At 54.9% G+C, this 27,606-nt stretch overlaps 8 protein-coding genes across 8 annotated transcripts; 3 read left to right on the forward strand and 5 right to left on the reverse strand.

Moving 5' to 3' along the window:
• Positions 1-37: 37 nt before the first annotated feature.
• C7974DRAFT_72504 (uncharacterized protein) lies at positions 38-1,356 on the reverse strand. The gene is made up of 3 exons (XM_046147152.1): positions 832-1,356; positions 681-782; positions 38-628 (listed from the first exon to the last, which is right to left on the reverse strand). The coding sequence occupies exons 1-3, from the start codon at positions 1,059-1,061 to the stop codon at positions 181-183; spliced, it is 780 nt and encodes a 259-aa protein (XP_045992275.1). The 5' UTR covers positions 1,062-1,356; the 3' UTR covers positions 38-180.
• Positions 1,357-1,651: 295 nt separating this feature from the next.
• C7974DRAFT_380553 (uncharacterized protein) lies at positions 1,652-3,296 on the forward strand (the record flags this gene model as incomplete). The annotated part of the gene is made up of 2 exons (XM_046140526.1): positions 1,652-2,121; positions 2,174-3,296. 2 exons carry the CDS (start codon positions 1,652-1,654, stop codon positions 3,294-3,296), a joined length of 1,593 nt encoding a protein of 530 aa, XP_045992276.1.
• Positions 3,297-3,584: 288 nt separating this feature from the next.
• On the reverse strand, positions 3,585-6,903 carry C7974DRAFT_404679 (26S proteasome non-ATPase-like protein regulatory subunit 2). The gene is made up of 6 exons (XM_046142968.1): positions 6,595-6,903; positions 6,463-6,527; positions 6,237-6,401; positions 5,840-6,189; positions 3,827-5,786; positions 3,585-3,773 (listed from the first exon to the last, which is right to left on the reverse strand). The coding sequence occupies exons 1-6, from the start codon at positions 6,722-6,724 to the stop codon at positions 3,753-3,755; spliced, it is 2,691 nt and encodes an 896-aa protein (XP_045992277.1). The 5' UTR covers positions 6,725-6,903; the 3' UTR covers positions 3,585-3,752.
• A 93-nt stretch (positions 6,904-6,996) lies between these two features.
• C7974DRAFT_404681 (RIO1 family-domain-containing protein) lies at positions 6,997-8,524 on the forward strand. The gene is made up of 2 exons (XM_046142969.1): positions 6,997-7,153; positions 7,206-8,524. Exons 1-2 carry the CDS (start codon positions 7,091-7,093, stop codon positions 8,433-8,435), a joined length of 1,293 nt encoding a protein of 430 aa, XP_045992278.1. The 5' UTR covers positions 6,997-7,090; the 3' UTR covers positions 8,436-8,524.
• Positions 8,525-9,054: 530 nt separating this feature from the next.
• C7974DRAFT_320801 (uncharacterized protein) lies at positions 9,055-10,961 on the reverse strand (the record flags this gene model as incomplete). The annotated part of the gene is made up of 5 exons (XM_046138767.1): positions 9,055-9,535; positions 9,585-9,676; positions 9,731-9,820; positions 9,871-9,961; positions 10,009-10,961. 5 exons carry the CDS (start codon positions 10,959-10,961, stop codon positions 9,055-9,057), a joined length of 1,707 nt encoding a protein of 568 aa, XP_045992279.1.
• Positions 10,962-14,190: 3,229 nt separating this feature from the next.
• C7974DRAFT_72711 (NADPH-cytochrome P450 reductase) lies at positions 14,191-16,616 on the reverse strand. The gene is made up of 2 exons (XM_046147154.1): positions 14,645-16,616; positions 14,191-14,591 (listed from the first exon to the last, which is right to left on the reverse strand). Exons 1-2 carry the CDS (start codon positions 16,436-16,438, stop codon positions 14,295-14,297), a joined length of 2,091 nt encoding a protein of 696 aa, XP_045992280.1. The 5' UTR covers positions 16,439-16,616; the 3' UTR covers positions 14,191-14,294.
• A 1,182-nt stretch (positions 16,617-17,798) lies between these two features.
• C7974DRAFT_404690 (cell morphogenesis protein-like protein) lies at positions 17,799-26,220 on the forward strand. Its single transcript, XM_046142970.1, has 3 exons — positions 17,799-19,086; positions 19,135-23,484; positions 23,531-26,220. The coding sequence occupies exons 1-3, from the start codon at positions 18,232-18,234 to the stop codon at positions 25,988-25,990; spliced, it is 7,665 nt and encodes a 2,554-aa protein (XP_045992281.1). The 5' UTR covers positions 17,799-18,231; the 3' UTR covers positions 25,991-26,220.
• On the reverse strand, positions 26,221-27,600 carry C7974DRAFT_466602 (HIT-like domain-containing protein). The gene is made up of 2 exons (XM_046146334.1): positions 27,544-27,600; positions 26,221-27,347 (listed from the first exon to the last, which is right to left on the reverse strand). Exon 2 carries the CDS (start codon positions 27,292-27,294, stop codon positions 26,308-26,310), a length of 987 nt encoding a protein of 328 aa, XP_045992282.1. The 5' UTR covers positions 27,295-27,347; positions 27,544-27,600; the 3' UTR covers positions 26,221-26,307.
• Between the last annotated feature and the right edge of the window lie 6 nt (positions 27,601-27,606).

The raw sequence follows: 27,606 nt of genomic DNA on the forward strand, positions 1-27,606 counted from the left end.
AATGTACATGGTATTCCAAAGCAAGAATCACGACTGCCTTGCGCAGCTACACGTGAATGAAGTTCATCGTAGACATTACTGAGTATTTCTCCAACCCCAAAGCTGAGCTCTTGACTTGTAGAGTATGCGCCAAACACGCTTGATATGGCGACGAAAATGCAGGGTATTGCTCTGTCCCCATCAAGCAAAAGTCCACCCTTGAGCCTCATCATATAACCTCTCAATATCCTTCACCAGATCCTCCGGCCTGGACCCATCCTCGCAGTCCTTCCACTGCCCTCCATCATACACACACCTCACCTTATCATCCAACCTAATCGTACAGCTAATCCCCGCGCCCACATCCTGGCTATGCTTCACACTATCCCTCAACAGCCCCATCCCAAATGCCCCTGTATCCCTGCTCATACAATCATTCAGCACCCCAAAGTCCAGCCCGTGTTCCAGCGCACAGTCCTCGATGAGCTGGCGCCCAGGAATCTCCTGGTAATCGTTGATCACGCAGTTGGTGAAGCCGAGATGCAGCTTGGGATCGGGGTACTCGCGGGCGGCGCAGAGGAGGAGGATGTTGCCCAGACACTCGGTCTGGCCGTGCATGCACTGGACGCCGTCGTCTTCGTTGGTGAGTCTGGAGTATGGTTAGGCGAGGGCGGATGGCGAGGGATGGGGGGAGTACGCACTTGCCGATGAAGGACAGGCGGAAGTCGACTTTGTCCGAGACGTTGGCCATCGTGGGCACGACCAGCTTCTGCAGGCAGGCGCGTGCGTCGGGGCATTTGGACCTGGGGGCGTGAGCGCCTGGTTGCAGACGAGGGAGCTGGGCGGGCTTACATGATGTGTACATCGAGTGGGACCTTCGCCTTCACGTCTGCATGCTCGTGCTCGCAGCTCCACGACCTCGCGAGCCAGAACACAGCAAAGAGGATAGCGAACATGGCAGCGTGTATCCTGCGCTTGTGCTGAGGGCGAAGCATGGCGGCGTCGGCGGGCGCGTGCTCCTGCGTCTGCGGAAGCAAGGGCGCCTTCGAGTCCATCGCAGCCTTCTCGAGGGATGAATCCATAGCTGATTAAGTATGTAGCGCTGCCGGCAGAGCCTCCGGCCGTTGTTTGGTTGGGGCGATACGAAGGTCTGAGTAGCTAAATGCGGTTGCGGCGTGATACGACACTGATAGCGCGATGAGCACGTGGACCGCAGACAAAAAACGTTCACTGCAAGTGCAAACACCGTGCAATCGTTTGTTGCAGTATCAACCTCATTGCGCAAGATGTGCCGCCCATTAGCTGATCTCCCGCATCACGGCTGATGCACGAGCGGTGGTCGACATGGAGTCAGGGAAAAGTGGGGCAATGATGCATCTGAGTCGTCGCCGATGACGGGAGGCTACCAAGACCTCACAACAATCATCAGGCGACGTTCGATTGGAGGGGTCTTTTTTCTCTTTCACCTATATGACTGTATTGGTATTGCTATGCGCGGCGTGTCGCAGCGTTCCGCTGTATCCGCGATAGTACTCAGTCTTGTCGTCTTCACCGCATTGACCGAACCAGTGGCGCCTCGCTTGAGCCTCATTCATGCCATGGCAGCCTTAGTGCTTTTGTGCTCTCTCACGTTCACTCTCTCGCCTGTTCCTATGTTCGATACAATTCCGTGATGGTCGCCTCCCAGGACGCTCTCGCCGAGCTGACAAGGTGCCTGGACACCAGCACTCTGCTCGACCTTGCTCGCCGGTTTTCGGAGACGTACACAAGCCTTGCGAAGACCTCTACGGAACATTTTCTCACTACGCCTTTGACTGCCTTGCCGGATGGGAAAGAGCAAGGCACGTTTCTGGCTATCGATGTTGGTGGATCAAATTTAAGAGTGGGTTTTGTTGAATTGACCGGAGGAACCACAGCTGATCAAGGGAATGACGAAGTCGAGGATGCCACATCTACAAGAATCAGAAGAAGCCATGACAAGAGCTGGCCGATTGGAGACCACCTGAAGATGGACCAGCCAGAAGACCTTTTCGGGTGGATCGGCGACTGCATGGCTGAGGTCATTAGAGAAGCAATCGACTGCACTTCAATCCCAGCAGACCGCGATATCTTACTGGGCGTCACCTTCAGCTTTCCAATGGCGTACGTTTCTCCACGTTGTCGTTGGTGTTGCATATACTGACATCTCTCACAGCCAAACGCATCTGTCAGAAGCCACGTTGCTGCCCATGGGGAAAGGCTTCGCCATCGCCTCAAACCTGAATCTAGGTGAGATGCTGCTTACCGGGTACGCCCGCCACTGCACAGAAAGTACACCAAACGGAGCACTCGACAACCCTACTACCTTGCCAAAGATTGAGGTGACAGCCATAACCAACGACACAGTAGCAACCTTCGTCTCCCTCTCCTACGCCATCAACCCCACGCCCCACAGCCGCGTCGCCATGGGCCTGATAGTCGGCACCGGCACCAACGCCACCGTGCCCATGCGCCCACACACCCTGCACCCCTCGAAACAGCACCAAATCCCTGCTCACCCCTCCCCCAAAACCGTGGTCATAAACACCGAATGGACGATCCGCGGCACCGACTCCCCCCTCACCGCACTCAACCTCAAAACGAAATGGGACAAGACGCTCGACGCCGCAAGCGACGCGCCAGGGTTCCAGCCATTCGAGTACATGACCTCAGGGCGGTATCTGGGCGAGATCGTACGGCTAGCGTTCCTCGACACACTGGGCGACTCCGACCACGCCGACAACGCAGACAACGCAGACGCAGGTTCCGCCGGCCCGCTCAGCGTCCCGGAGGCACTGACCCACCGCCACGCGCTGCCGACGCACTTCCTCGCCGCGACCGTGGCCCGCGCAGACCCCCAGCTACCCGAAACACTGCGCGCGCAGTTCCCCTCGCCCGACGCTTTTTTCTGGACCCCGGCGCGCGTGCGGCTGCTGTGCGACCTCGCGCGCGCGGTGCAGCGGCGCTCGTCTGCGCTCATCGCCGCCGCGTGTCTGGGGCTGCTGAGCTGTGTGGGGGAGATCGATCTCGAGGCCCCCGATCTCGAGGCCCCTGCCACGAATGGCACGGCGAACGGCACGCGTATCGGAGAAGAGAGAGACGAGGAGGAGGAGCTGGTAATCGCGTACACGGGCGGCACGATAGCGGGGTATCCGGCGTACGTGAAGGACTGTCAGGCGTGGATTGATGGGGTGCTTGGGGAGTGTGCGGCGGGGAAGAGGGTTGTGCTGCGGGAGGCGGTGGATGGGGGGATTGTTGGGGCGGGGGTGTTGGCGGGGATGGGGAGTCGGGGGGCGTGATGGGTGAGCGAGGGAGAGTGAGCTTATATTCGGCGAGGGAATGGAGGTAGATGTGGGAATGCGGTTGGGATGGTCGGCGGAGGGGGGCGGCTGGCTGGTTTTTCCGCTATCAGCGAGGTCTCTCCGCCTTCTAGAGACCGTATGAACAGCTTCCCTGTCATACATCTGTTCTCCATGCGCATCAAATGACGCAGGAGCATGCATTACACACGGTGTTACGAGTAGTATGAGATCCCAGCAATCTTAAGCACAACACAAGTGTCCAACACAGTCACCAACAACATGCAATTGTATAAATGCTTTCATTTCAAGTCGTCGCCTGCACATCTATACATACAGCGGTGTACCTTTGACCGCAGGCGCTCGGGCCCGCAATCAGGCAGTGTCCGTAAGTCTATTAGTATGCCCAAAAGCTGATGCAGATCCCGTCATGTTCCTTGCTCCGCGTGCAACTTCTTACTCTTCCCACTCGGGGTTCTGTCGACGTATTAGCGCGTGTATACATATGCAATGGGGATACTTCAACGCACCTTTCTCAGAATGACGACACCCTCCAAGACGTTCGTCAGAGCGAGGTACTTCTCGTCTTCCAGCTCTGCGCGCTCGCCGTGCGCAAGCAGCACGGGTGTGCTCTGTGTCTGCCAGCCGGTGATGGTCTTGGGTCGGCCGGCTTGCCCGACGATGTCGACGGCCTGGCCAACACGCACATTGACGGTGAGCGGCTTGAGCTCTTCGTCGAGCGTGATAAGGAAGCGCGGCGAGATCGCTGTGGCAAGGTAATAGAGGAGGAAATGTGAGTCGCCGACGATGAACGACTTGGCGTCGATCAGGGAGACGAGGACGGTCAGCAGGCCAGAGGCTGCGACGCGCGAGAGTACCTGGCGGTCGGTATGGAAGGGGTTGGCCGAAAGTGTGCCCTTGCCCATATGCAGGAGACCCTGTGCAATGCGCACCATGAAGAGCGCGTTGGGGTCACGGTGGTAGTAACTCGCCAACTGTCGGAGCAGCTGTGCAAGACGAGCGTTGTTGGTACCAGCACCACACAGACCCATGGCGAAGATGGCATTGATCGCGACATCGTTGTCATTGTCGTGGGAGTATCGTGATAGTGTGTCGTAGATCTTCATCTGCGGGTTGCTGGGGCTGATAAGACCCAGAGCAAGAGGAACAGCCTTCCGGATGTTGGCCTCGCCGTAGTGCATCAGGTGGCCCAGAGTGCGGAGGATCATTTCCTGGCCGACATCCTCACCCATCGCCACCAGTGACAGACCAATAACGGCATACGACTGAAGCAGTTCGTCGCCCTGCTTCTCGTCGCTGTCGTCCTCAATGTGCTCGTTGCAGATGTGGAGCAACTGCTGGATCTTCAGAACGGCACCGGTGCCAGCCCAGGCGCAGACCTCGGTCAGGACCGAGGCAGACTTCGCCATGGGGTGGTCGAGCGCCTTCAGGGTCTCCAGAATGACGTCGACCTCCTCCTGTTGGCCGAAGAAGAGGAGCGCAAGACCAAGCGACATGAAGCGTGTCCACTTGTCCTTGAGCTGGCTCGATCGGTCCTCGTCCAGGAGGGTGTTCATCAGCGCATCTGTGACCTCACCGTTGGCCGAACCAACGAAGATCAGACCAAGAGACAACGCCGCCATCGCCGAGAGCTGCATATCCAGACTTGTGTCACTAACAATAGGCAGAAGAAGCTCAAGAAGCTCCTCCTTATTGGAGCCAGCATACGCGAGACCAAGACCCATAATGGAGGCCAGACGGATGTTCTTGTTCTTATGCGCCAGATTGTCCTCGTCACCCAACAGGGCCAGCGCAGGGTCGGAGTCCATGCGCACGCCGGAGTTGAAGATACCAGTGGCAAGCATAGCACCAGCCTTGACCATGTCGTCGTCAACGTTCGTGTACGGGTCGATCTTATCGAGACCAGTCTCGACGTCCCACAACATCAGCATACCCAAGGACGCTGTGGTGGACAGCATGCCCTCTTCCTTGGTCTTCCAGACCCAGCTGCTCTTGCTGTCAGAGTTGAGCATGAGCTTGTCGTTGCCGTAGCCGGTGTTGACGAATGCATTGACAAACGCCGACGCAAGATTGTGCCTCGCCGAGTCAGTGTTGGTCAGGCCTGCCGTCCGGCTGCTCTCCAGATGTGTCTTGTAGATGTCGTCCGGAGTCTTGGGGTCGAGAATGTTAAGCTCCTTGCCCAGCGCTTTGAAGTGGTCTGGTAACCTGGAGTTGTTCAAGCACTCTTGCAGCTCCGCATCGTCATCGTCTGATACATCAAACCAAATGCGCTGTCGCGCAATAAGGAAAGCCATCTGTCTTCGGATGGACTTGTCCTTTGTCGAGTTGAACGCCTCCTCGATCAGGTCGCGGTCGTTCAAGCGTATCGCCAATGCGACAGCCTGTGTGTACTGGTTGTATTTGCGGTAGATGCTGTATGCGGTGCGGAGGAACTTCTCGTTATCGGGGTAGGTGAGCAGCGGTACGAGACTGTTTTCGTCAGTAGTAGCCCAAGCAAGAACGTTAAGGAAGTTAAATCTTACCCGACCATGTACAAGCAGACTCGCGCATATGTGTCTTCGTCAATGTGCGACTCAATCTGATCGATCAGCTCCAGCTCGGAGAGCATGTCCACCGCATCGGCCTCGGCGTTGTGCTTCAGGAAGAAGGGAACGAGGCTGGCGCCAAGGTCAGTCACATCGTCCGTGGACTTGTCGTCGTTCATCCTGTTCTGGAACTCTCTGCCAATTTCGAGCGCAAGATGGCGCATGTACTCGTGGCCCCACGAGCCGAGATCTGAAGACGGCGCGTGTAAGCGGTACTTCAGGCAGTCGAGGCGCTCCTCGTCCGAGTACGTCATTCCGAGGACCGAGAGCATGTCGGCAAACGATTGCTGCTATGGTCAGTATAGAACATCCTACCCTACATGACACCTCATACCTTGTCCTCGCCCTCTGGCCATGACGCGTACTGCTTCTCGAGGCTCTCGTAGTGGGGTCGGAGGAACTTGAGTGGCTTGGGCACTGCTGTCATGGAGCTCGTCGATGTCTTGATGAACTCCTTGATCTGGTTGAGTGCCGGTTTGTAGAGGCTGGCGTCGGATTCCTAAGCACATGTTAGTGCGGGCACACGAGTGGTGACACGAGTGGTGACGGCAGCAACATACCAGTATCCTCTCCACCAGCATGTCCAGCTCGCTCTTCAGCTGCTGGTCTTCTTCACTGAGCTCCTCTGCGTTCGCCGTCAGTACACGGACATGGGGACACGCCGCCGCTGCGGTGTCGCCGGCAAGACGTACCGCCAGTTGTCTCGACCTTCTTGTCCTTGCCATCGGCCTTTGTGTCCTCCTTCTTCTCGGCATCGCCGTTGACTGCCTTGCCCTTGCCCTTGTCGGCGGCGGTGGGCTTCTTCTCGTCGTCCTTCGCCATGGTGATTACGAAATGGCAGCTAGCGCAGGCGGCGAGGCGGACGGGCGGCGGGTAACGACGTGTGGGAAAGAGCGGTCGCGGTGTGATCCGTCCAGGCGGTGTGCTGGATTGGGTAGTGGAAAGGGAGAGGTGCGAGACGCGACTGGGTGGCGGGGGATGTGCGGCGATATGCTGGGTGGATTGTTGATGGAGCTCTCTGTCTGCTCGACGTAAGTCGGAGCTTGGCGCGCAACCACGCCGACGAACTGCGGCGTTCGAGAAACCTCCACCAGGTCCCGCCAAAAAGTTGAGTGTCCCGCACGACGAGCACGACAAGCCACTTGCAGCACCACCACCCACCCGGACTGCGCCAAAAATACCGCCAACATGAAGCTCAACGTCAAGAACATCCGTTACCTCACTCCAGAGGACTGGCGCGTCCTCACAGCGGTATGCGCCCCGGTAGCGAGCCATGCCGCGACCAACCGCTGACCCAGCGCAGACAGAAATGGGCTCGCGCAACCACGAAGTTGTGCCCACCTCGCTGATATCCTCAATCTCCGGACCCGGGATAGGCGTGCACAAATCCATCTCGAACCTGGCCAAAATCGGGCTGATTGCGAAGACCAAAAACGCCAAATACGACGGCTACCGGCTGACATACGGCGGCCTCGACTACCTCGCCCTGCACACGCACACCAAGTCCTCGACCGTCTTCTCCGTGGGCAACCAGATCGGCGTCGGCAAGGAAAGCGACATCTTCGTGTGCGCCAGCGAAGAGGGCCGCCAGCTCGTCCTCAAAATCCACCGACTGGGCCGCATATCCTTCCGCACTGTCAAGGCCAACCGCGACTACCTGCGCAACCGCCAGGGCGGCAGCTGGATGTACATGTCGCGGCTGGCGGCCATCAAGGAGCACGAGTTCATGAAGGCGCTGCGGCGCGAGGGGTTCCCCGTCCCGGAGCCCGTGGGCCAGAACAGACACACGGTGATTATGGAGCTGATTGATGCCTTCCCGCTGCGCACCATCTCCAAGATCGGCGACCCGGCGCCGCTGTACAGCGAGCTGCTGAGCTTCATCGTGCGCTTTGCCCAGCACGGGCTGATCCACGGCGACTTCAACGAGTTCAATATCCTGATTGAGGAGAAGTTCGAAGGCGATGAGCGCGTCGAGCTCAAGCCCACTATTATCGATTTCCCGCAGATGGTCTCGATTGATCATGCCAACGCCGAGTACTACTTCGACCGCGATGTCGCCTGTATAAAGCGCTTTTTCGACAGACGCTTCGGTTTCACGAGCGACGAGCCTGGCCCGTTCTTCAAGGACGCCGTCAAGAAGGTGGTCAAACGCCTGGATGTCGAAGTAGAAGCTTCAGGCTTTAGCAAGAAGATGGCCAAGGAGCTAGACACATACATGAAGGAGCATGGCGTCGATGGCGATGCAGGCGGTGCTGAAGGCGGCCGCGATGATGACGATGAGGGCAGTGTTGATGACCAATATCTGCAGCAGGAGGACGAAGATGAAGAGTCTGGGGGTATTTCGCTCCAAGACGACGTCGACCCAGAGGCTCTGCCCACGGAAGAGCAGACGCCTGGTGCTGTCGCAGCACAGATGACATTGCTCGACATCCGAGACAACGACCCGTTGCCAGACCTGAGCGAATGCAAGCCTCGACCGCAATCCACCATGACCACCAAAGCCGCAAAGAAAAAGGCCGGCTGGGCTCTCTGAGCTTTCGCATCATCTTCTTGCTTCCGTTCTTAGCGATACCCACATTTAGAGGCTGCAAAAGTACAACCACTTTAGATATGAATCAATCATCAGTGCTATTGCACAACTTCAAACAGACTTCCACGAACAATCATTTGAGAAGAAGATCAATTATGCGGCGACCTATCGAGACTACGATAAATCCGACAATACGCCACTGGCCTCGGCCATACCTGATCCTGTTCCGCATCGATGGAAAGAGATGCAATGCATAACCCATGAAAATCTTTTGGCTCACCGCCCGGCTCACATGCTAATAGATACCTCTAAGATGAAAACAGTAGCCGCCCAAATGGTCCGATCGAATCGCGGGACGGGAGTATGAGAAGGATATGTTCAGGTAGCCCCGTGTCAATAAGGGAGTATTAGGCGCCAATGTCGCAAATGGTATGGCGGAAGCGAGCGATGGGAAGAAATGACCAATGCAACGTTCGATCCGGGGTATCGAGTTGCGGCATTTGAGATAATTAACGTCGTACTCCACGAGTGATGAATGTTAGAGGAGCGATCGTGAAGAATAGAAGAGTGCACGAAGGTATAACGACGACGATTGGAAGCAAGCTTGCGGCGCCTGAAGCGTCTACTCGTCTCGACGAGCTGGTGAGTCGGATTTGCTGTCAGGCTTGATAGGTGTAGCAGGGTCGGTCTTGCTGTCGATGCCATGCTCAGAGACGCCATCCTCGCTCTTGACAGCACCAGGCTGGGTCATCTGATATACGGCTGGCCGTGAGGTTCCCAGCGTAGATGGGATAGCTGGTGCCCATGGTTGACGGTAAGCACTCCGCTGCATGAACATCTCGAACTCGCTCCCGGCATTGTGTGACACAGGCGAGACAGTATCGTAGCGGTCAGGTGTGCCCAACGCCCTAGCCTGGGCGACACCAACCTCGTACTCAGCGGCACGGAAGACTCGACCAGCTGCTGTCTGCTGCTTGAGCATCTTCTGCTCGTGCGTATCAGAGTAGCGGATTTGAATGAGATGCTCCTCGGTGCCGGGCTTGGAGACTGGAGTGTTGTTGTACTTCTTGATGACTTCCTCACAGATCTCGCGGCTCTCAAGACTATTCTTTATTAGCATCAAATTGAAATACGTGGATGATCACAACGCACCGAGCGAAACCGACACCACGGCCGGTACCGGCAAAATCACGAAGGATCTTGCTGGAGCACACCTTGTGAGGAACGAATATCGATGCGAGTTCCTATGCGCAAATCAGCCAACAATCCGGGTTCACCAAGGACAGGCAAGTTCTTACATGCTCGTTCATGTTTTTGGGTATGTTGGATACATAGAGGTTGGTGTTGCAATCGTCGGAGAATTTCTTGAGCTTGGAATAGAATGATTCCTGTATATGTCAGCAGCCATCGAGGCAGAAGAGAAAGAGATGAGACATACTCGGGCAAAGCTAACTTCGTAGCCCAGGTAGTGAAAGCCACGGATGCAGTCTTCAGCGTCTTCGAAGTTGTGATACTTGATGAACCCAAAGCTATTCAAAATCAGTATTGCCTCGGAAGGGCGAGAGAACATGCGTACCCTTTGCATAGGTTGGTCTTGAGATCGATGATTGACTTGGAGCTCTGAATATCGCCGAAGCGCTTGCCCCAGCCATGCAGCATGTCGTCTGTCGTCTCTGGCAGAAGGCCACGAATGTAGACGTTTGTCTCGCCAGTCTTATTCTCGAGGCTACGGTCAAGTGGCTTGTGAGGAGAGCTGGGTGCGGGGATTGCGCGTGGGATAGGGGGCTCTTGATGCACCAAAGCAAGCAAGTGAGGCGGGAGAGTAGGCATGACCTGCTGCTTCTGGATGGGAGCCACCAACTGGTATGGGTGTGCTAGCTGCGAGGGTGAAGGAGTTGCACTGTTCGTGTAGACGGCGCTGGGGGAGCGGTCCATAATTGTAGCACCGTTCGCATAACGGTACATGCCACCACTGCCAAAAGGTGTGCCAGGAATGTCGTTCTCGTTGGACGACATGGAGTCTCGTCGAGGTGTCATGAGCGAAGGCATGTCTCCTGAAGACATGCGAGATGCCCAGCCAGGAGCCATGGGGCTGTGTCCAACGACAGCCTGGCCATACTGGTATGCGGTCTGTGGGTCGAACGAACCGGTGTGGTTGTACATGCCTGGGGAGTGTCCTTGTTGCCCACCCGGGAGCACCTGGTACATCGAGCCGAGAGCATGCTGATTGGGGATCCACAAGCCCTGCCCTTGCGCCATGGGCATGTTGCCGTAGTCAGAAGAATTTGCAGACATACCGGAACCAGCGGACTTGTGATTGGTGGAGGAGCCATAAGAGGCGTGCATGTTGAGCGCTGCCATGGTGTTCGTCAGACCTTGCAAACCAGCATCACCATGGGGAGACACAGGCAGACCTCGTGGAAGGTATTGAGCTCCGTGGCCTTGGCCGTTGTATGTGTTGAGCATGTGCTGGCCCTTGTAGCCACCTGCGGGTGCGGCGTAGCCGTTCTGACGAGCGTTGGTAGTCATGGTGAGACCTAGAGTGGAATGACCGACGGGGGCAACGAATAGACCGGACGGCTGGAGACAGGCGTCGAAGAGTGCTGCAGACAAGAAAAGCGCAATCGGAAGACGCGAGCCGTATGCAGCGACAAAAGGTATCAAGAAAGGGTGGGCGGAGGAGGCTGCTGAGATGTACGGAAGAACGTTGCTCTACGGCAAGGTCAGTCATACGAACCAGTCAAAAAGTCAGACTGCAGATCAGCGAACGGTGAGAGTGAACCCAGCCACTCTTCTTCACGAAAGAAAGGTGGTGGGGTCTGCGACAGCTGGGCGGTGGTGTGGTGGGGTGAAGTGAAGGGCAGAAACGGGGACGGGTGGTTGCAGAAAACATACCGAGTCGTAAATGTCAAACTGTTGCAATGCGTGGGACTGGTAGTGACTCCAAAGCTGTCGACGATGTCAGTGCATGCATGAATGATGTGTGAGGCACTGCTGAAGCCTCACCTGCGAAAAGCTACAAAGAATGTGGCCACTGAAGCGTATTGGTGAGGAAGAAGTGGTGCAGAATGAGTGAGGAGAGGAAGAGACGAAAGCGAAGAGGGGACTCGAGAACAAAAGGTGCTCGGTGGTGGCGGCTCGGCGTCGTGCAGAGGGAAAGAGCCGTGGTGATGTCTCGGTGGGCAAGGGGAGTAGCAGCGGCGGGTGTATACACAGAGCAGCCTCGCTAGGAAGTCGCCAACGACCAGGTAGACGGGACGAAAAGCACTAACCTGGCTATCGATAGACGCTGAAGTGACAGTAGACAGGGGATAGTTTAGACGAAAGAAGGAACAGTTGCAGGATGAGGGTCGAGCTTCTTCCTTTTCTTGCCTCGTGTTTGGCGCGCAGCGGGTCTGTAATGATGTTGAGAAAGAGCTGTTCAAATATTGATGTCAAATCTTCGATTACGGACGAAGCTGCAGAGTGTGTACTGTTCCTGTCTGCAGTGGGAGTGCACTGCTTTAATAAGACCAGGACAAAAGCCACAGCGTTGATATGTACAAGCCAGGGATGTGGCTCTACAAAGCAGCAATTTGAGTGCAGGCGACGCGAGGTCACATCAGTCGTGCACTCTGCCCGCTTCCGCAGCTGGCGGCCATGCCATTCTGAGACGAGTGTGTAGCACTCTCCAGACGACGAGGCGTCCTAATTTGCACTCGCGCTTCTCCATCCAGCAGGCCGCTCTCCGCAACGGCGGAGCTAATGCAGCCCCCGGGCGCCCTTGCAGTAGGGCTGAAGGAGCGACAGCGTCTGAGGAAATCCTCCTGTGGATGTCACACACTCATGTATGGCATTGCGCGCAAGTAGAGGTGCCTTTGGGACAATGATCTGCGTGGTGGGTCAGATCGCGGGATGAGGATCTGCCCTGTCACTTTCTCACCTCCGCACCACAGGCTCCCGGATATTCGCAAAATCCTCCTCGGGCCCGACCAGATGCGTCGCTTGGTTTGACATTGAAATTAGCTTGCAGCACGTTAGGGTAGTGACACGACACAAGGTACCTCTCTTATAACAGCCTATTGACCTACTGCTGCCCATAAGAGGCTGGACACAGTCTTGGATTCGATCTCGTCCGCAGCACACTTGTAACTTCCGCTGCGAGCCGGGACCGTGCAGCTAGTTGCAGCCGTTACTAGCTGCGTTGGACTGCCAACGCTCTGGGGGTCGAGCTCGCCACAGCGTCGAGGCCAACGCCTTTCAGGTCACAATGCAGAGCTGCCATGACCCACAAGCCGCCGCCCCGTTCCAGCAGTAGCCACGAAGGAAAACTACGCGATACCTTCGATGACTGCGGAGCTGCAAGGGCTTCTACTGCGGCCAAATCAAGGCTCGGGTTCCAGCGCGTTGAAGAGGCTTTCCGTGGCGATTCGACAATTTGGAAGATGCTAAAGCTTGTGAACGCATCGCATCAATGGTACATCGAAAGCTGGGACCGCAATGTGTTCTTTGCAAGCGAGGAGACAAGAAAGTACAAGAGTAGGTTTGGGAGAGGTCACTAACCTTGCTTGTGTATGGCCCCATCAAGCGCTCTACAAACGGCTAATTGGGTCACAATGTGAGCAGATGTGTGACAAAGCTCACTGGATAGAGACGTTTACGTCTGTTCGCGTGCTGCGTGGGCGCAGAGCACTGATTACCGTGTTGCATGTCTTCCGGATACCTACCCAGGACCCCTTTTGCAGACAGGGTTGCTGAAACAGTGATTGCATGGTTGGAATACGGCTCGCCACGAAGCAAGACCCTTCCGATGGCAAGGGCTGTCTTCTCTACCAGAGGTCACCGAGCGTGCGTATGTGTGGCTCACGAGGATAGTACTGGCTTGCGACTCATCGCGTACATGCCGAGCGCTGGCCCTTCAGATGTCATGCATGCTGTGCGCCCAAAGGCACTGTAGTCCTTCTGTCCCTGGGCACAGCGATCAGTGCTCTTCTGTTTCTGTTCGCGCCACCTGACATTGCTTCGTTGCGACTCTGTTGATGTTACTCAGTTCGACCTGAAACCTGGATTTCGGATCAACTCGCTACCGTTCATAGCGGTGAAAAGGTGATGCTTCTTAGATTCTGTTCAGGCTGCATGCTCCACGTCGTACAGGGCGCGAAATGTGCCGTATCAGCCTCATCAGGGTTTGCGGGAATCGCGAGATGATGACCTGGCCCATGCTCTCGTTGAGCGGTAACAGCCCAGAGATTTGCGGAGCCTAAGAAACGGTATGTAACGCCAGCCCTTCTCGCCGTTTTCATTTGCATCTGCGGATATGCCGGTCAGAGTCTGTGACTTTGCGGAGCGAAATCGGGTTTTGCTGAGGGCTGCCAGTCTACGGGAGGGGGACGCGGTAGTACATAATGCTGGGCGCGGAAAGGTTCCGATTTCGCTTGGATGTATCGGGTGCGTGGCGATGGCGAGAACATGTGCAATTATGTCATTGATTTACATCGAGAGTCTTCGCTGTTATGAAGTCGGAAGAGTGACGGTGGCTGCAGATGGATTGCGACGGGGAATGGAGACCCGAGCCGGCTGCCCGCACGCTGGCCAATCGAGCTTCAGTCTGAGATCCAACTTGAAGTATTGCTTAACTTACAGCATCATCTTAAGTACAACATGAAATGTGTGTAATGTTCGTATAACCCTATGGCAGTCTACTCTATCTACACCTTAGGATATGTGTGGAGAGTACAGTAATAGCAAATCCGCAACGCTGCGTAGCCAAAAGTCGACGCCCTGTCTGACCGCACCTGCGCAATTGCGCGGTAACATGCATCACTAAACGCCTTTCGCTCCCCAGCCCAACTCTCAAATGCTTTGCTATATACCAAAAGTCTATCATGACCAGACATCCTCTTGGTACTGGTTCGATGCCCTCATGGCCTTCACGATCTCCTCGCCCTTCGTCAGGGACACGTCCCTATACTTGGAAATTATCTTGCCGAGTAGTGTGTTGACCTCGCGAGCCATGTGTGCGGCATCGCCACAGACATAGAAGTAGGCCTTCTGTTCTAGTAGCTTGTTGACCTCCTCACCATGCTCTTCCATCTGATGCTGGACATAGACCTTCTTGGGGCCGTCTCGTGAGAACGCGGTGTGGAGAATGAAGTTATCGCCGAGTACTTCCTTATATTGCTGCGGTACGCATTAGTATGTAGATCACAAGATCGAACTAATGAATGACTCACCTCCCATTCCTTCTCATACAAGAAGTCCTCTGCCTTATTTCTGCAGCCAAAGAACAATATGGTCTTGCCAACAGGTTGGCCAGCCTTGGCCTGAGCAGCCCGTTCCTGGACAAAGCCACGGAAAGGGGCAACACCAGTACCAGGGCCAACCATTATGACGGGCTTCGACGGGTCTGACGGGAGTTTGAAGTTCGAGTGACGGACGTGAACGGGTACGTGGATGCCATCGTACTTGTTGCGGGGACCAGTAATCGAGTAGTTCAGGCCGTGCGGATCGGGCGATGGATCACCATGCTGCTTCTGCTTGAGAGCCAGGAGATAGTTTGTGGTAACACCCTTGAGGACGTGCGGCGCGTCGGCCTTCTCAATTGACTCAACGACAGCGGTGATTGAGATCTTGTCCTTCTGCACCAACGAGGAGGATGAGATCGAGTAGTAACGAGGTTGGATCTTGACAAGACCTTCGATGAGGAACGAAAAGGGAATCTTGGTCCAGGTCTGGCCCTGTCCTTCAATTTCAAGCAGCTGTGCCAAATTGAGGTTGCGACTGGTGACTTTTTGTTTGAAATAATCCTTGTCGCTACCAAGCTTTACCATCTCAGCCTTGATGTCATCGTTGGGAGCAAATTGAGCGAGACCGGCGACAAGCTGACGAGAGACGGCAGCACCAATCTCAATGTGGAAGCGGATGGCTGCATCGAAGGTGGTGGGGGACGGGAATGGGACCTTTGCTGTGGGATCGAGGCCCTTGACTGTAATGACGGTATGACGCTTGTGTTCCTTTCCGAGGACCTTGAAGATACGGTCGACTTCCTTGCCAGCGTTGTTGGGCCATATTGCGATGTGGTCACCAGTGGTGTACGATAGGTTGGATCCGGCGATGCTGATCTCCATGTGGAGACAGTTTCGGTCTTTGGCAGTGAAAATCTCGGACGACTCGACGATGGGGGCGATGAAGGGGTTGTTGGCGTTGAAGGGACCTTTCTGCGTGCCTTCGAGGTGGTTCTTGTTGGGCTCGCCGAGATAGACTGTGTCATCTTCAGGTGTAAGGTCGTCCCTCTCAGTTACCTCGAAGACAGGCTCGTACGCTGCTTCGCGCTCCTCGAGACCCATTGTCTCGGCGACAGCAGCCCACATGGGCTCCTTCCAGGCGAGGAAGTCCTCTTCCATAGTGCCAGCACCATCGTCACCCTCGCCAGCAGTGCCGAGCCGTGTCGCGCCAAGCTTGGTAAGTGCCTTGTCAACATTGCGGACCATGGAGTTGTAGTGTTCATATGTGTTGTTTCCGAGACCGAATGTGACGTACTTCAGGTTGGCCAGAGGCTTGTCGTCAGCACCGCCGCCTTCGCTGAAGTTGATGTCCTCAGATCCAATGAACTCGTAGAACTCGACAGCGTTGTCTGTAGGCTCACCCTCACCGTAGGTGGCAAGGACGAAGACAGCGAGCTTGTCGTCGGGGAAGGTGTCCAGGTTTTCGAAGTCGTAGTCCTCCAGATCTGCAACCATGGTCTTGAGACCGAAGCGTGAATGCCCCTCCTTGGAGATACGCGATGCGTAGTCCTCGGCAGTGCCAGTCTGACTTCCATAGAAGACGACACAGTTCTTATTCGACTCGTCCATCTTCTCGATTATACTGCGTGACTTGCCCGCCTTTGCAGCGCCGTTGGCGCCCGCGAGCGAACTTCCATATGGGTCGGCGGTTACGCCCCAGTAGGTGCCTTTTGTAAAGTAGGCGACTGTGCCGAGCAGCAGTGCTGCCAGCACGACGATATCGAGCGTGTCGAGTTGAGCCATGATGCCCAAGAGCGGTCGTGGAGGGTCGTGGAGGGGTTCGGAGCAGACAGAGACGCGCTGCGATCTGGACACGAGTCGCTGTCGCTGTAACAGGAAAAGCGGTGGGAGCACTTATACCAACGTCAAGTCGTTGGGTGGATCGTCTGGGCAGCCGCTTCTTTATCGCAACACCGCAGGCTTATGTCGTCAATTAGTCGGACCGCCGGATGTGAGACTGAGAAGGCTGATAGGCACAGGACACTTCAATATTATCTACATGCGACAAGCTGCACTCTTCAGTAAAAACATGTGGCTGAAAGTGGTGCCGTAATAGACTGCCGCCAGGCTTGTGATGTCGGTCCTCGGTCCTCGTTCGGTCAACATGCGCCGGAAACCCCCCGATTCCGCTTTTGACACTTTCCGCAAGCTGGAACTACCAAAGTTCCGCGCTGCGGCCAAACACTGCATCCAGCTGTGTGCGAGGACGGAAGTCGGAAGTCTTGGGCTCCGAAATGCAGCTGCGACATCAGTGACAGACAGCACCAATACCTACATGATCGGTGCTGCCCAAGACTGAGTGCCAGTACTCGTTCGGCACGTATATCGCGGAGCTTCGGAGCCCTGAAACGGACTGCGAGCGACTCCTTTGGCAGCAGGTGCAGACACAGCATCTTCTGGAAGTCCATGAAGCGCTGTGACTGGCCGGCCAATGCTGACTACACTAGTTAGTACGATTTTGGTATCGTGTGCGTCACTGCGTATGTAAGCCTCACTGCGTATGTAAGCCTTGCTGTACTGACAGCCAAGGTCAGGGGTCTACCTGGTCTCAACACTCGCGGTGTCGCGCAATTCTCCCTATTTCGTCAGTAGGTCGCCCCGCGTCGCGTCGGACCCTCTGCGCCTGTCTCCAGAGATCATGCCTGTTGGTGAGTGTGGTCCGCGCAACAGGTTGACGGTCTCCAACCGGTCTTCTGCAGCTGGCAAGCGCTCACATGCAGCACCAGCAGGGCTGCAAAGGCTGATTCGACTGCGTTTCACAAAGGAAACACGCCTATCTGAGGATCGGGCAGGTCACGCACAGAGCGGCACGCTTGTGCCGGTCGTCGTTTGATGTGGCAGGCTGTCTACGCAAGATGCCCCAAGCTGCGCTGATACTGGCGCTGACTGGCTGTCTGCTGGCGTCCACTCTCAACGTAAAACCGTCCTGATGTCACTCTGTCGTTGACGCTGCACGTCAAAAGCCTAATGCCGCCCATGCAAGGGCAGGCACAGAAAGCGTGGCAGCATGGCCGTCTGCCCGTTGCGCTAGGCGATAGTTCGCTGTCAACCGCGCTGGTGATGGCCGTCGCAGCGTCCTGAAGTCACTCATACAAGGCTGCGCTGATCAGATGCCTTGAGCCCTTGTACCACGTGCAGAGGCGCTCAGCCATCTAATTTCCGCCTGCTTGATCTCCATAGCCGTTTGCTGCCGCGGCGCCAGAGAAGATCATGAGCCCCAATCGGGCTAGGATCCAGGAACGAGAGGCGCCAGAGGACAGGGTCTATGCACTTCGACGACGTCCCAATGGCAGACGTCGCTCGCCTCCCCCACAGGCTGCTATCCCTTCGATCGACCCAGATGACGATCTCTTCGTCCGCCCATGAGTGCCCATGTGTGAGTTGGTCCTTCTCTTGTCGCAGCGATGCCGCCGTAAGGACGTGGAGGCTCGGTTGGAGGGACGCTCGGCTCGAGGGACGCTCGCACGCAGACGGGGCGTGTTTGAGCCTGCCCTCCCGCTGTGGTGTCATGGCCGAGCTTATCTGGACGTCGGTTAATGCAACCTGCGGTGCCTGAGAGTCTGCTGACGTTTGTGCCTGCCACAGCTGCTTCGCACTCACATGCGCAAGCTCCGCCAGCACGACAAGCTCCTTCACGCGAGCCGAGTGTGACCCGCGGTCGCATTGCATCCCGCACCAGGGCGCCCGGCCTGGCTTTTCCCAGTAGCAGCAGCAACTCGAGCCCCGACGCCCTTGAGCGCACCCTGGAGCGCCGGCCCTCGCAGTCGTACGCCCACAACCGCAACACGTCCATTGTGCATGGCGTCCAGCACTCACGCAGCACGAGCTACGTAAACTCGCCGGCCACCAGCCCCCTCAGCGAGACGGCCCAGGTTATTGCCGGCCTCGATGGAGCCATCATGTCGCAGGACACCATAACCGCCGCCTTCTCGGCCCACGGCGTACCGGCCGCCTCGAGTACCACGACTGGCTTCGCCACCGCCGGCCTGCCTCTGCCGCTGGGCGACGCCGGCAGTGCACAGCGCAAGCCCGAGCGTGCGCCCAGCAGGTCCTCTCGCAAGGGCCATGTGCACCACCGCTCCCAGTCGCGCCACCACCAGCACTCCCATGAGCTGAAGACAGTCGGCGAATACGCCCTGCACCACCTCTTCAACTCGTTCATCAGTCAGGCCGACCAGAAGATCATACAGTGCATGACCACGGACCGCAACCAGCCAGAGGCCGAAGTGCAGTGCATCTGTGGCCCTGGCGTGGACCCCAACTTCGACCAGCTCATAGCGGCTCTTGGTCACATTGCGCGCCACAAGCCCAAGCCTCTCATAGACACCATCATGCTGTGGCGCAAGGCGAAGAGCGAAGAGGCTTCGAAGTTGCGTACACAGCTGCAAACTGTATGGCAGTCTGCTACCTCTGCCGTGTCATCCAGCTAACACACTCAGGCTAAACAAGCAAATGGGCCCGCCCACACTCACTTGCCTCGCCGAAACACAGAGACGAGTCAGAACTTGCCCGAGAGTATGTCGACAACTTCAATAGCTGCGGGTGCTGAGCAACTTCTTGCCCTGCAGGACACCGTGACACTGGCCGAGCAACGCTCAACCGTGTCAACGTACATTCTCTGCCGAGTGCTCATTGAGATCATGGGCCAGACAGACATCCAGAACCTGACTTTCGACATGGCCGATCGTCTACTTGGTCTGTTTTACGGGCAGCTGAATACCATAGATCCCGAGGTGGTCGAATTTTCCAACCTGAGCAGAGCAAATCTTGCCATTTTCAGCCAGCTACTCGGTGTCCTCAGTGAACTTATATTCGATCCAGTCCAGGAAAAGTTCATCGCGGACCTCAAGATAATCGACACTCAGCTATCTGTCAAAGGCCAGTATACACGAGACATCGAGAACAAGGGTGCTCAACTCATCCGAGCTCTGCGCTATTTGAAGGTCAAGACATACCCCGAGGAAGCATGGGAACGCACATGCAGCTTCATGCTATCCCTTGCGAAGCTATTCGTTAGCGCACATGGTCACCCCATGAAGTACGCCTTCTGCCAGGTGTTGAGAGAGCTACTGCTGCGGATTGCGTCAAAAGCCACCGTAGAACTCAGCTCACCAAGATGGAAGCCGGTGGTCGACATGATGAGGCAGCGGGCTGCCGTGTTACTTGGCAAACCGAAACACTGGCATGAGGCTTTCCCCTTGATGACCGCACTGTTGTGCGTTTCGCCGACGGAAACCTTTATAGCACAGTGGTCCGCGCTCGCACTATCAACACAGCCACGACTGAAAGAGCGCGTCACTCGACCTATCGTTCTCCGCGGCATATGCCAGTTGGTATGGACATATCTCTACAGGAAAGGCCCCGATTCTCCGTCCACTGCTGTGCGCAAACTCGAAGACATCATTCGGATGATATTTCAACCTGGTCGGCGATCATACCTCTCAACCGAGTCCGCCATCGCTGAGCCTCTCATTCAGCTGACAAGAATCATCGGTTACAAGTACCAAGATCTCTGCTTCAAGACGATCATCTTCCCTTTGCTCAATGCCGAGATGTTCACTTCCGGGCGGGAACTTCGTGTCGAGAATCTAGAGCCTGATCGAATGGTGCTAGGCATCCGCTCGTTTCTGGCGATAATGGCAGACTTGGAGAACTCCGTACAGCCACCTTTTCCCATCTCGTTCGATTACGACCCCAATTCGATACTTCCTGAATTGCCAGCCGTTCCAGTCAGCCCACGACCCCTGCAACATCTACCTATCAAATCGTCACTTCTGAAGGAAGAGCGATTGTCACGACCTGTCAACTTCAATGGTTTCGCCGAAGTGGCAAAAGACTCGTACGTGCGGTTTTGCAAGATATTGGGTGAGATCACGATCATATGCGACAACGCGTTTGGTGGGCAGGCAGTTCTCGACGAGAAGTTCTCACTCCATACACCGAAAACGCCGATGGCAGAGGCGTTCAGCTTCAGCCGGCGCGAGGACCATCAAGGTTCTGTTGATCCCAGACAAGGGTTCTACGACCTTCTGCACGTTGCCGTGCAAGCTCTACCACGATGTCTGTCTCCTCATATCCCTTTCAATTCTCTTGTCAACTTGTTGTGTACTGGCACTGCACATGTCCAAAGCAATATTGCCGTGTCTTCGGCTCAGTCCCTGAAGTCCATTGCACGCCAATCTCACGCACAGCAAGTCACGATCGGTTTCGCTCGCTTCATATTTAATTTCGATGATCGTTATGCTACGATGTCAGACGGTGGTATGCTCGGTGCAGGGCACATTGAGAGCACGCTGAAACTTTACGTTGAGTTACTTCAGATCTGGATCGAAGAGATCAAACATAAGGTCCGCAAGACGGCGCTCGACACGCCTGAAGAGGGCGCTGGCAGCCGAGCGGCGCTCCTCGATCTTTCATCGATTTGGACACATGTCGAGGAAGTTGAGTCACACGGCCTATTCTTTCTCTGTTCACCTTCGCGACGTGTACGATCTTACGCCGTCACCGTGTTACGCCTTATCACCGAGTTCGATACGGCACTGGGCGCCACCAACACACGCGTAATACGCGTCATGGAAGGCAGTTCTCAAAGGGTCATGGACATCAGCGACGAGAAACTATCGCTAGCCGAGCGAAGTCGTCTTCAGCGTGGTATGCGCAAGAGCAACGTCCAAAGCACATTGGTGGAACTGTGCAGCAGCGACGTGCCTTATGATTCTACACTTTGGTTCAAGATTTTCCCTAACCTCGTGCGGATCAGCTTTGAAGTTTGTCCGTTTGCCGTCACCCTGACTCGCGACATCGTTTGCGCGCGACTCACGCAGATGCATCGAACCTTGCTCAGCATTGGCGACGGGCCTCGTGCTACCCCATACTCGCCTTTTGAGCCAGGTAGCATAAGCAGAGTCACGAATCGTCTGGCTTCAACTTCACCGGAAATTGTCATTGAACAGTGGAAGCTTTATCTAATCTTCGCTTTCACCACTTTGACAAATCCTGGGCCAGGTAGCACGCTCATACCAAGCCAAATGTCACAACACTCACGAAAAAGCTCGAAGTCTTCACAGAAGAGCACGAATAAATTGCACACCGCCAGCGAGCTTTTTGCAAAAGTCTTACCCGCATTATCGGTCGACAATAGTGCCGTGCGTGAGGCTGCCGTGATAGGTCTCGGCTCCATCAACATCAATCTTTATCGAACGCTTCTGGAATCGCTTCAAGGTATTGTTGCTGCATGTGCCGAAGAAGCAAAGACAAGACTAGGATCGCATACACGGACCTTGAGCAGCCCACGAAGGAACAGACGCACTGATCACCTCCGAACCGAGATCACGCATGTGTACAAGCTTTCATCTCAATTCTTGCGACTTCCAGAAGCATACAACGACGAGTGGATTGTCAACAATCTCGTCAACTACACAAAGGATCTAAGGATCTTTCTCAGCGATGCTGAAGTCCAGAATGAGTGGGGATTTCAGAAGCTGCGTACCCATTATTGTGGGCTTGTAGAAGTATTGTTTGAAGGCATCAACCGCACGGATGACCCACTTCAATGGATGCCGTTCCAAGCTCGCAAGGCCGCGTTCACGCTCATGGAGGACTGGTGCGGCTACTCCGCGAACCAACAGCAAATTCGCCAGCGAGAGGAGAACATGCGCAGATCCATGCTAGATCGAGAGGCCGATTTGGGCAACAAGGGCATTGCAACGGCAGCTATGGAGATCGAGAAACGTGATCTGCGTACAGCAGCGCTAAGTGCCATGGCTGCTTTGTGTGGCGGTCCAGTCAGCATCACAACTGATAGTAAGGTCTTGATGCAATTTGATGTCCGCCGAATGCTGTCATGGATTGACAGCATATTCGAAACTCCCAGTGATCGTACGCATGCGATCGGTCGACGAGCACTCACGAACCTGATCATCCACAATCGCGAACACCCCTACCTCTTGGATCGCGCCATTGAAATGTGTTATCTTTCCAAGTCCTCCAAATCCTTGGATAGCTATTTCGAAGTCGTCACGCAGGTACTCACACAACGAGAAGATTACACACTGCCTTTTTGGAAGGTACTGAGTGCGGGTCTGTACACACTTGGCCACGAGAACAGCGGGATTCGCATCAAGTCGTCTCGTTTACTAAGAGCGTTGGAGGGACGAGAACAGAAGAACTCCAAACTCCAAGATCTCGACATCAGCATCTCCGACAAGACGATTGCCGTGTACAAGCTAGCCCAGTTTGAAACTTCTCGGCGACTCGCAAAGCAACATTCTGAGCTTGCTTTCCTAGTATTCTCACAGTTTTCGTACTACTTCAAGGAGCTGCAGCCAGACCATCAGCGAAATATGGTCGCGGCAATGCTACCTTGGATCCAAACCATCGAGTTGCAAGTGCAGCCGGGCGGTGATCCTACAGCAAACTCGTACATGCTGCTCGTCAATCTTTTCGAAATCACTGTTCGCTCGGGAAACGCACTACACAACGAAATCCAAGCACTTTGGCAAGCCTTGGCCACTGGGCCATATGGAGGCAATGTACAGCTGATCCTTGATTTCATCATCAACCTCTGCCTGGACAAACGAGAACAGAATTACGTCGATGTCTCTAAACAAATCGTTGTTCACTTATCGAGCACTCCGGCTGGACAAAAGGTGGTCGAATTTCTACTCCTTCAGATCAACCCACGTTCATTAGTGAGTGAAAAGCGCGAACCATTACCGCCACCAGCAGATGCTGTCAACTTGCCATATCTCGCGGACCTCAGCGCTTTACTCCCGAGCAGCAATAAGCAGGCAAGTGCCCTACCACTCTTCTTCGTGCTCACACTAATTCTCTTAGTCTGGATTTGCTCTTGGGCAAGTTTGTTTGATATTACTCGTTGATCTCATGGTCTCTCCCGTTGAGCTCGCGAGCGAACACGTGCCTCTGCTACTTCAAGTCGTCCTTGTTCTCTGGGATCATTACACGCCCGTGGTCCAGGATCAAGCACGAGAGATGCTCGTACATCTCATCCACGAACTAGTTATATCCAGGATTGAAGACGACGCCCTCGGCATCGACAAGCGTGCTATTGAAGACTTTGTCGAAAATATACGCCAACATGATGCTAAAGTCGTGTGGAACTACGACGACAAGAACAGCAAGGAGGCAGAAGACTCTAGTACCAAGGTACCGGAGTCCATGGAGTACGTTTCCGGCGAAGTTTTGAAGCTCTTCAGCCTTGCCTACCCCGGTCTTAGGGAGGCGTGGGGAAGGGTGGCACTCAACTGGGCTACGTCTTGTCCCGTCCGACATCTTGCGTGTCGATCATTTCAACTTTTCCGATGCATACTGAGCTCTCTGGATCAGCAGATGCTCTCCGACATGCTAGCCAGGCTCTCCAACACCATCTCGGACGAAGAAAGTGACATCCAGACCTTTTCTATGGAGATCTTGACAACCCTACGCGCCATCATCGAAGCCCTAGCCCCGGAAGACCTCGTGCAATACCCGCAGCTCTTCTGGACAACCTGTGCCTGTCTTGATACCATACACGAAGGCGAATTCATGGAGAGCTTGTTAATGCTGGACAAGTTTCTTGACAAATTAGATCTCGGCGACCCTACTATCTTACAGATACTTGAGGACAGTTGCCCCGACAGATGGGAGGGTAACTTCGAGGGGTTAGCACAGCTCACCTTCAAGGGCATACGATCGAGCACTTGTTTGGATCGTTCATTACGGATTCTCGGTAGGCTGGTCGTTCTCCCTTCAAGTCGGATCGTTGGAGATGACACGCGACTCGTCTACACCATCCTCGCCAATTTGCCGAGATTCATACGTTCTTTCGAGACAATCAAACGGGACCCTGGTGTCAAAGCAACTGCCGAGCTTCTGGCTCGTGTTGCCGAAGAGCAATATCAGTGCACACCACTGGCTGATGCGCTTACCTCCTTCGCACTGAAGAGATTTCGTCAAGAAACAGATTTTCTGTCGCAAACCTTGTCAGCCCTTCGATCAGCCTACTTCCCGGACCTTGAGCTTGGCAGCCTGATCTTTATGCTCGGTTTGCTCACGAACAAGATAGACTGGATGAAGATCAACACTATGGAGGTACTGTGTATCATGATACCAGAAATCGAAATGCGCAAACCAGAGATAGCTTCGAAGGGGCCTGACCTCGTCTCACCATTGTTGCGATTATTGCAGACCGAGTTCTGTCCGCAAGCGCTGCGAGTACTGGACTTCGTCATCAATCTGAACATGACCAACGCACCAACACCTTTTGAGAAGCAGCATATCCGCATGAGCATGGCCGGGTCACACTCAACCAGAGGTTACAAGAAGCAGTTCGAGAAAACCCAGTCGTTGTACGGCATTCCCGATGAGAGCGGATGGTCGATACCAATGCCTGCTCATCACTCGCATCTGACAAGGGCGAATGTGCACGCCGTATTCTATACGTGTGGTAACCTGGAAGGCGCCGATGCTCCTGAAACAGCAACTCCAAAGATTGAGTTCCGTGCGGACGAATTTCCGTTCAGCCCGTTGTCAGACTACCGGACAGCAACCATGACTTCCGAAGACATACGTGGTGACGGCCACATCGGCGATCTCGTTATGAAGCTAGATAGTCTCGACGACTTCTTTGATGATGACGACGATGACGACGACGATAACGAGACACTCACAGATCTGCCCAACTTCACGTCAAGTCATTACTCACCCAATGGTGCATATGCAAATGGGGCACTGAATACACGGGAGAACCTGTACGACCAACAAACTGCACCAATACTGCTGAAGTCATTGACACGCAACGCTAGCGTTACGTCTTTCCAGTCAGGCTTTAGCACCGATCACGTCAAGCTGTCACCTGCACGGGTTCCCGGCGTTATGACCCCAGGGGCTTTTAGCTCCTTCAATTCGACACCGGCTTCCTCGGGGCCTACAAGTGCTCCGCGCCCTGGTCTTCACGCCCGGTCAGTCACCTCGCCATCTGCGCCAAATCAGAGTCAGCGACTCTCTCCCTCCCTCTCCACGACTACACTCGATGAGATCGGCGAATCTTTCTCAGACGACGACATTCGCCTGACAAGTACCGACCGTACATTCAGCTTGGAGAACATGCCAAAACCTGCTCCACCGGAAACGCGAAGCAGATTCCGTAGTGGTATGAGACGACTCACTGGTGGTGGTGGAGATGGGAAGGAAGGTGCAAAAACAAGAGAAGCATTCAAGCAAGCGCTGCAGAAGAGTCCGCAGGTTCCCAAAGTGCCAGATATCTACCTGCACAATCCGAAAACTTCGGACTTATAGCAACGACTGAGCTTCCTTGGATTGAACTAGTTCATCCAGGAAGCTCATACTCGAGATGATTCTAAGACGGTTGGATGGGATAGCCGACACGACTAGGATAACGAGAGAAAGGTTGGGAGGAGTGAGGGGGAGGTAATTGAGAAGGTGGCTGATGTGATGGTTGTTATTTTGCGTCAAGATACCAGATTGCTTCAGAGAAGCTAGGCAATGTATAATTCTTCGAAATCTGTACCTCAATTCATGAAGTGCTTCAAACGTACTGCTGCCTCTTGTGTGCTTTGTGACCAAAGCTTAATGTTCATCACTCATTCGGTTTCTCAGAATTCATCAACCTTGACTCCCTTCCCCTCCTTCAAGGGCAGAAATATCTTCTCCCACAGTTCGCTCCTCTCGCCCACATGATACGACAAGCTGACGTCCGCCAAACTCGCATCCTCGTCTCCAACCATGGTCTCAAGCTGCGAAATAACATTCTCCAACCCCAGCGCCTTCCCTGTCGCCTGCGTAGTCCCTGCCTCCAGCGCCACATGCACAATGTGGATATGGAAATGATAGTACGTCGGCTGATAATGCACATACAGCTTCAACTGATCGCGCTCCAGCGCCGGATACAAGCGCACGGTAGCATCCAGCATCTTGTCGCGCATATGCGCAACCCACGGCGCCATGCCCTTGGTCAGGTCGCGCACCGACCACACATCGCGGCGCTCGACGATGCCCAGTAAGTGCAGCGATTCCAGCGTCGTGCGGTCCCAGTTCAGGTCCGGCAGCAGCAGGAAGCCCGCGGCGCCGCGCTCCTGGTAGATGACATCTTCCTGCTCTTTTAGCCCGTCGAGGATGTTGTACACCCACTGCAGCGTGCCTTTCTTATGCTGCGCAGCGATGTAGGGGCGCACGTAGGAGCTGTAGATGGAGGGAGTTTCGGTGACGAGGCGGACGCCTTGTTTGGAGTACTTCTTGATGTGTTTGGCGGTGCACGGGTGGATCAGGTTGAGCTTGAAGTCCGGTGGGGGCGCGGTGGAGCCGGAGCTGGACGGGTTGCTGTTGGCGAGAAACCAGGCGTAGATGTCGTTTGCGCCGAGATTCTTGATGTTTCGGAGGGAGGTCGAGAAGCCTTGCATGTTGGCGTCGGAGGTGTCGAAGGCAGCGCGCTCAGCGATGAGTAGGGCATCTTGTGAGTCGATTGTGCCGAGGAGCGAGATGCGGCGGCCGGCTTGGTCGGAATTGAGGAGGCGGGTGAGTTTGAATTTGGGTATCAGGGATTCAACATGTGCAGCTACGTCTGGGGGAGTTGTTGAGGTCATTGTGGTTTACGACGTTTCCCTGTTGGACGATCAAAACTTTCTCGGCAGGCTGACTATCTTGCAGTCAGTCGATCTGAGAGTCCACTGGGTAAGAGAGATGAAGTTCAGAGAGTGAATGTCAAACGTGAATTGGTAATTCTCAAGAATCCTCTACCATGATCACACACTTTGAAAAAAAGAAGTACCCCACATTCACCCTTACGAAAAAAGCTGGTTTGAAGAAACTGGGCTTGTACATAGTTTACTTACATATCGACACACGTTGAACACAATCTGTTAGACAGATACAATATCGTGCACACGACTAAGTCG

This window comes from Boeremia exigua (assembly GCF_020726555.1).
Source record: "Boeremia exigua strain MPI-SDFR-AT-0100 chromosome Unknown C7974scaffold_13, whole genome shotgun sequence".
NCBI lineage: Eukaryota > Fungi > Ascomycota > Dothideomycetes > Pleosporales > Didymellaceae > Boeremia > Boeremia exigua.

Bases quoted from the DNA above. Each gene is read 5' to 3' on its own strand.
- C7974DRAFT_72504 (XM_046147152.1), bottom strand. From the start codon at position 1,061: ATGGATTCATCCCTCGAGAAGGCTGCGATGGACTCGAAGGCGCCCTTG. The intron at 783-831 runs GTAAGCCCGCCC...TCACGCCCCCAG, and splicing joins CCACTCGATGTACACATCAT to GTCCAAATGCCCCGACGCAC. The intron at 629-680 runs GTGCGTACTCCC...ACCATACTCCAG, and splicing joins CGCCTGTCCTTCATCGGCAA to ACTCACCAACGAAGACGACG.
- C7974DRAFT_404690 (XM_046142970.1), top strand. From the start codon at position 18,232: ATGCAACCTGCGGTGCCTGAGAGTCTGCTGACGTTTGTGCCTGCCACA. The intron at 19,087-19,134 runs GTATGGCAGTCT...TAACACACTCAG, and splicing joins TGCGTACACAGCTGCAAACT to GCTAAACAAGCAAATGGGCC. The intron at 23,485-23,530 runs GCAAGTGCCCTA...TAATTCTCTTAG, and splicing joins TCCCGAGCAGCAATAAGCAG to TCTGGATTTGCTCTTGGGCA.
- C7974DRAFT_404681 (XM_046142969.1), top strand. From the start codon at position 7,091: ATGAAGCTCAACGTCAAGAACATCCGTTACCTCACTCCAGAGGACTGG. The intron at 7,154-7,205 runs GTATGCGCCCCG...GACCCAGCGCAG, and splicing joins ACTGGCGCGTCCTCACAGCG to ACAGAAATGGGCTCGCGCAA.
- C7974DRAFT_466602 (XM_046146334.1), bottom strand. From the start codon at position 27,294: ATGACCTCAACAACTCCCCCAGACGTAGCTGCACATGTTGAATCCCTG.
- C7974DRAFT_404679 (XM_046142968.1), bottom strand. From the start codon at position 6,724: ATGGCGAAGGACGACGAGAAGAAGCCCACCGCCGCCGACAAGGGCAAG. The intron at 5,787-5,839 runs GTAAGATTTAAC...TGACGAAAACAG, and splicing joins GTCTGCTTGTACATGGTCGG to TCTCGTACCGCTGCTCACCT. The intron at 3,774-3,826 runs GTGCGTTGAAGT...ATACGTCGACAG, and splicing joins GTGTCGTCATTCTGAGAAAG to AACCCCGAGTGGGAAGAGTA.
- C7974DRAFT_72711 (XM_046147154.1), bottom strand. From the start codon at position 16,438: ATGGCTCAACTCGACACGCTCGATATCGTCGTGCTGGCAGCACTGCTG. The intron at 14,592-14,644 runs GTGAGTCATTCA...TGCGTACCGCAG, and splicing joins TGTATGAGAAGGAATGGGAG to CAATATAAGGAAGTACTCGG.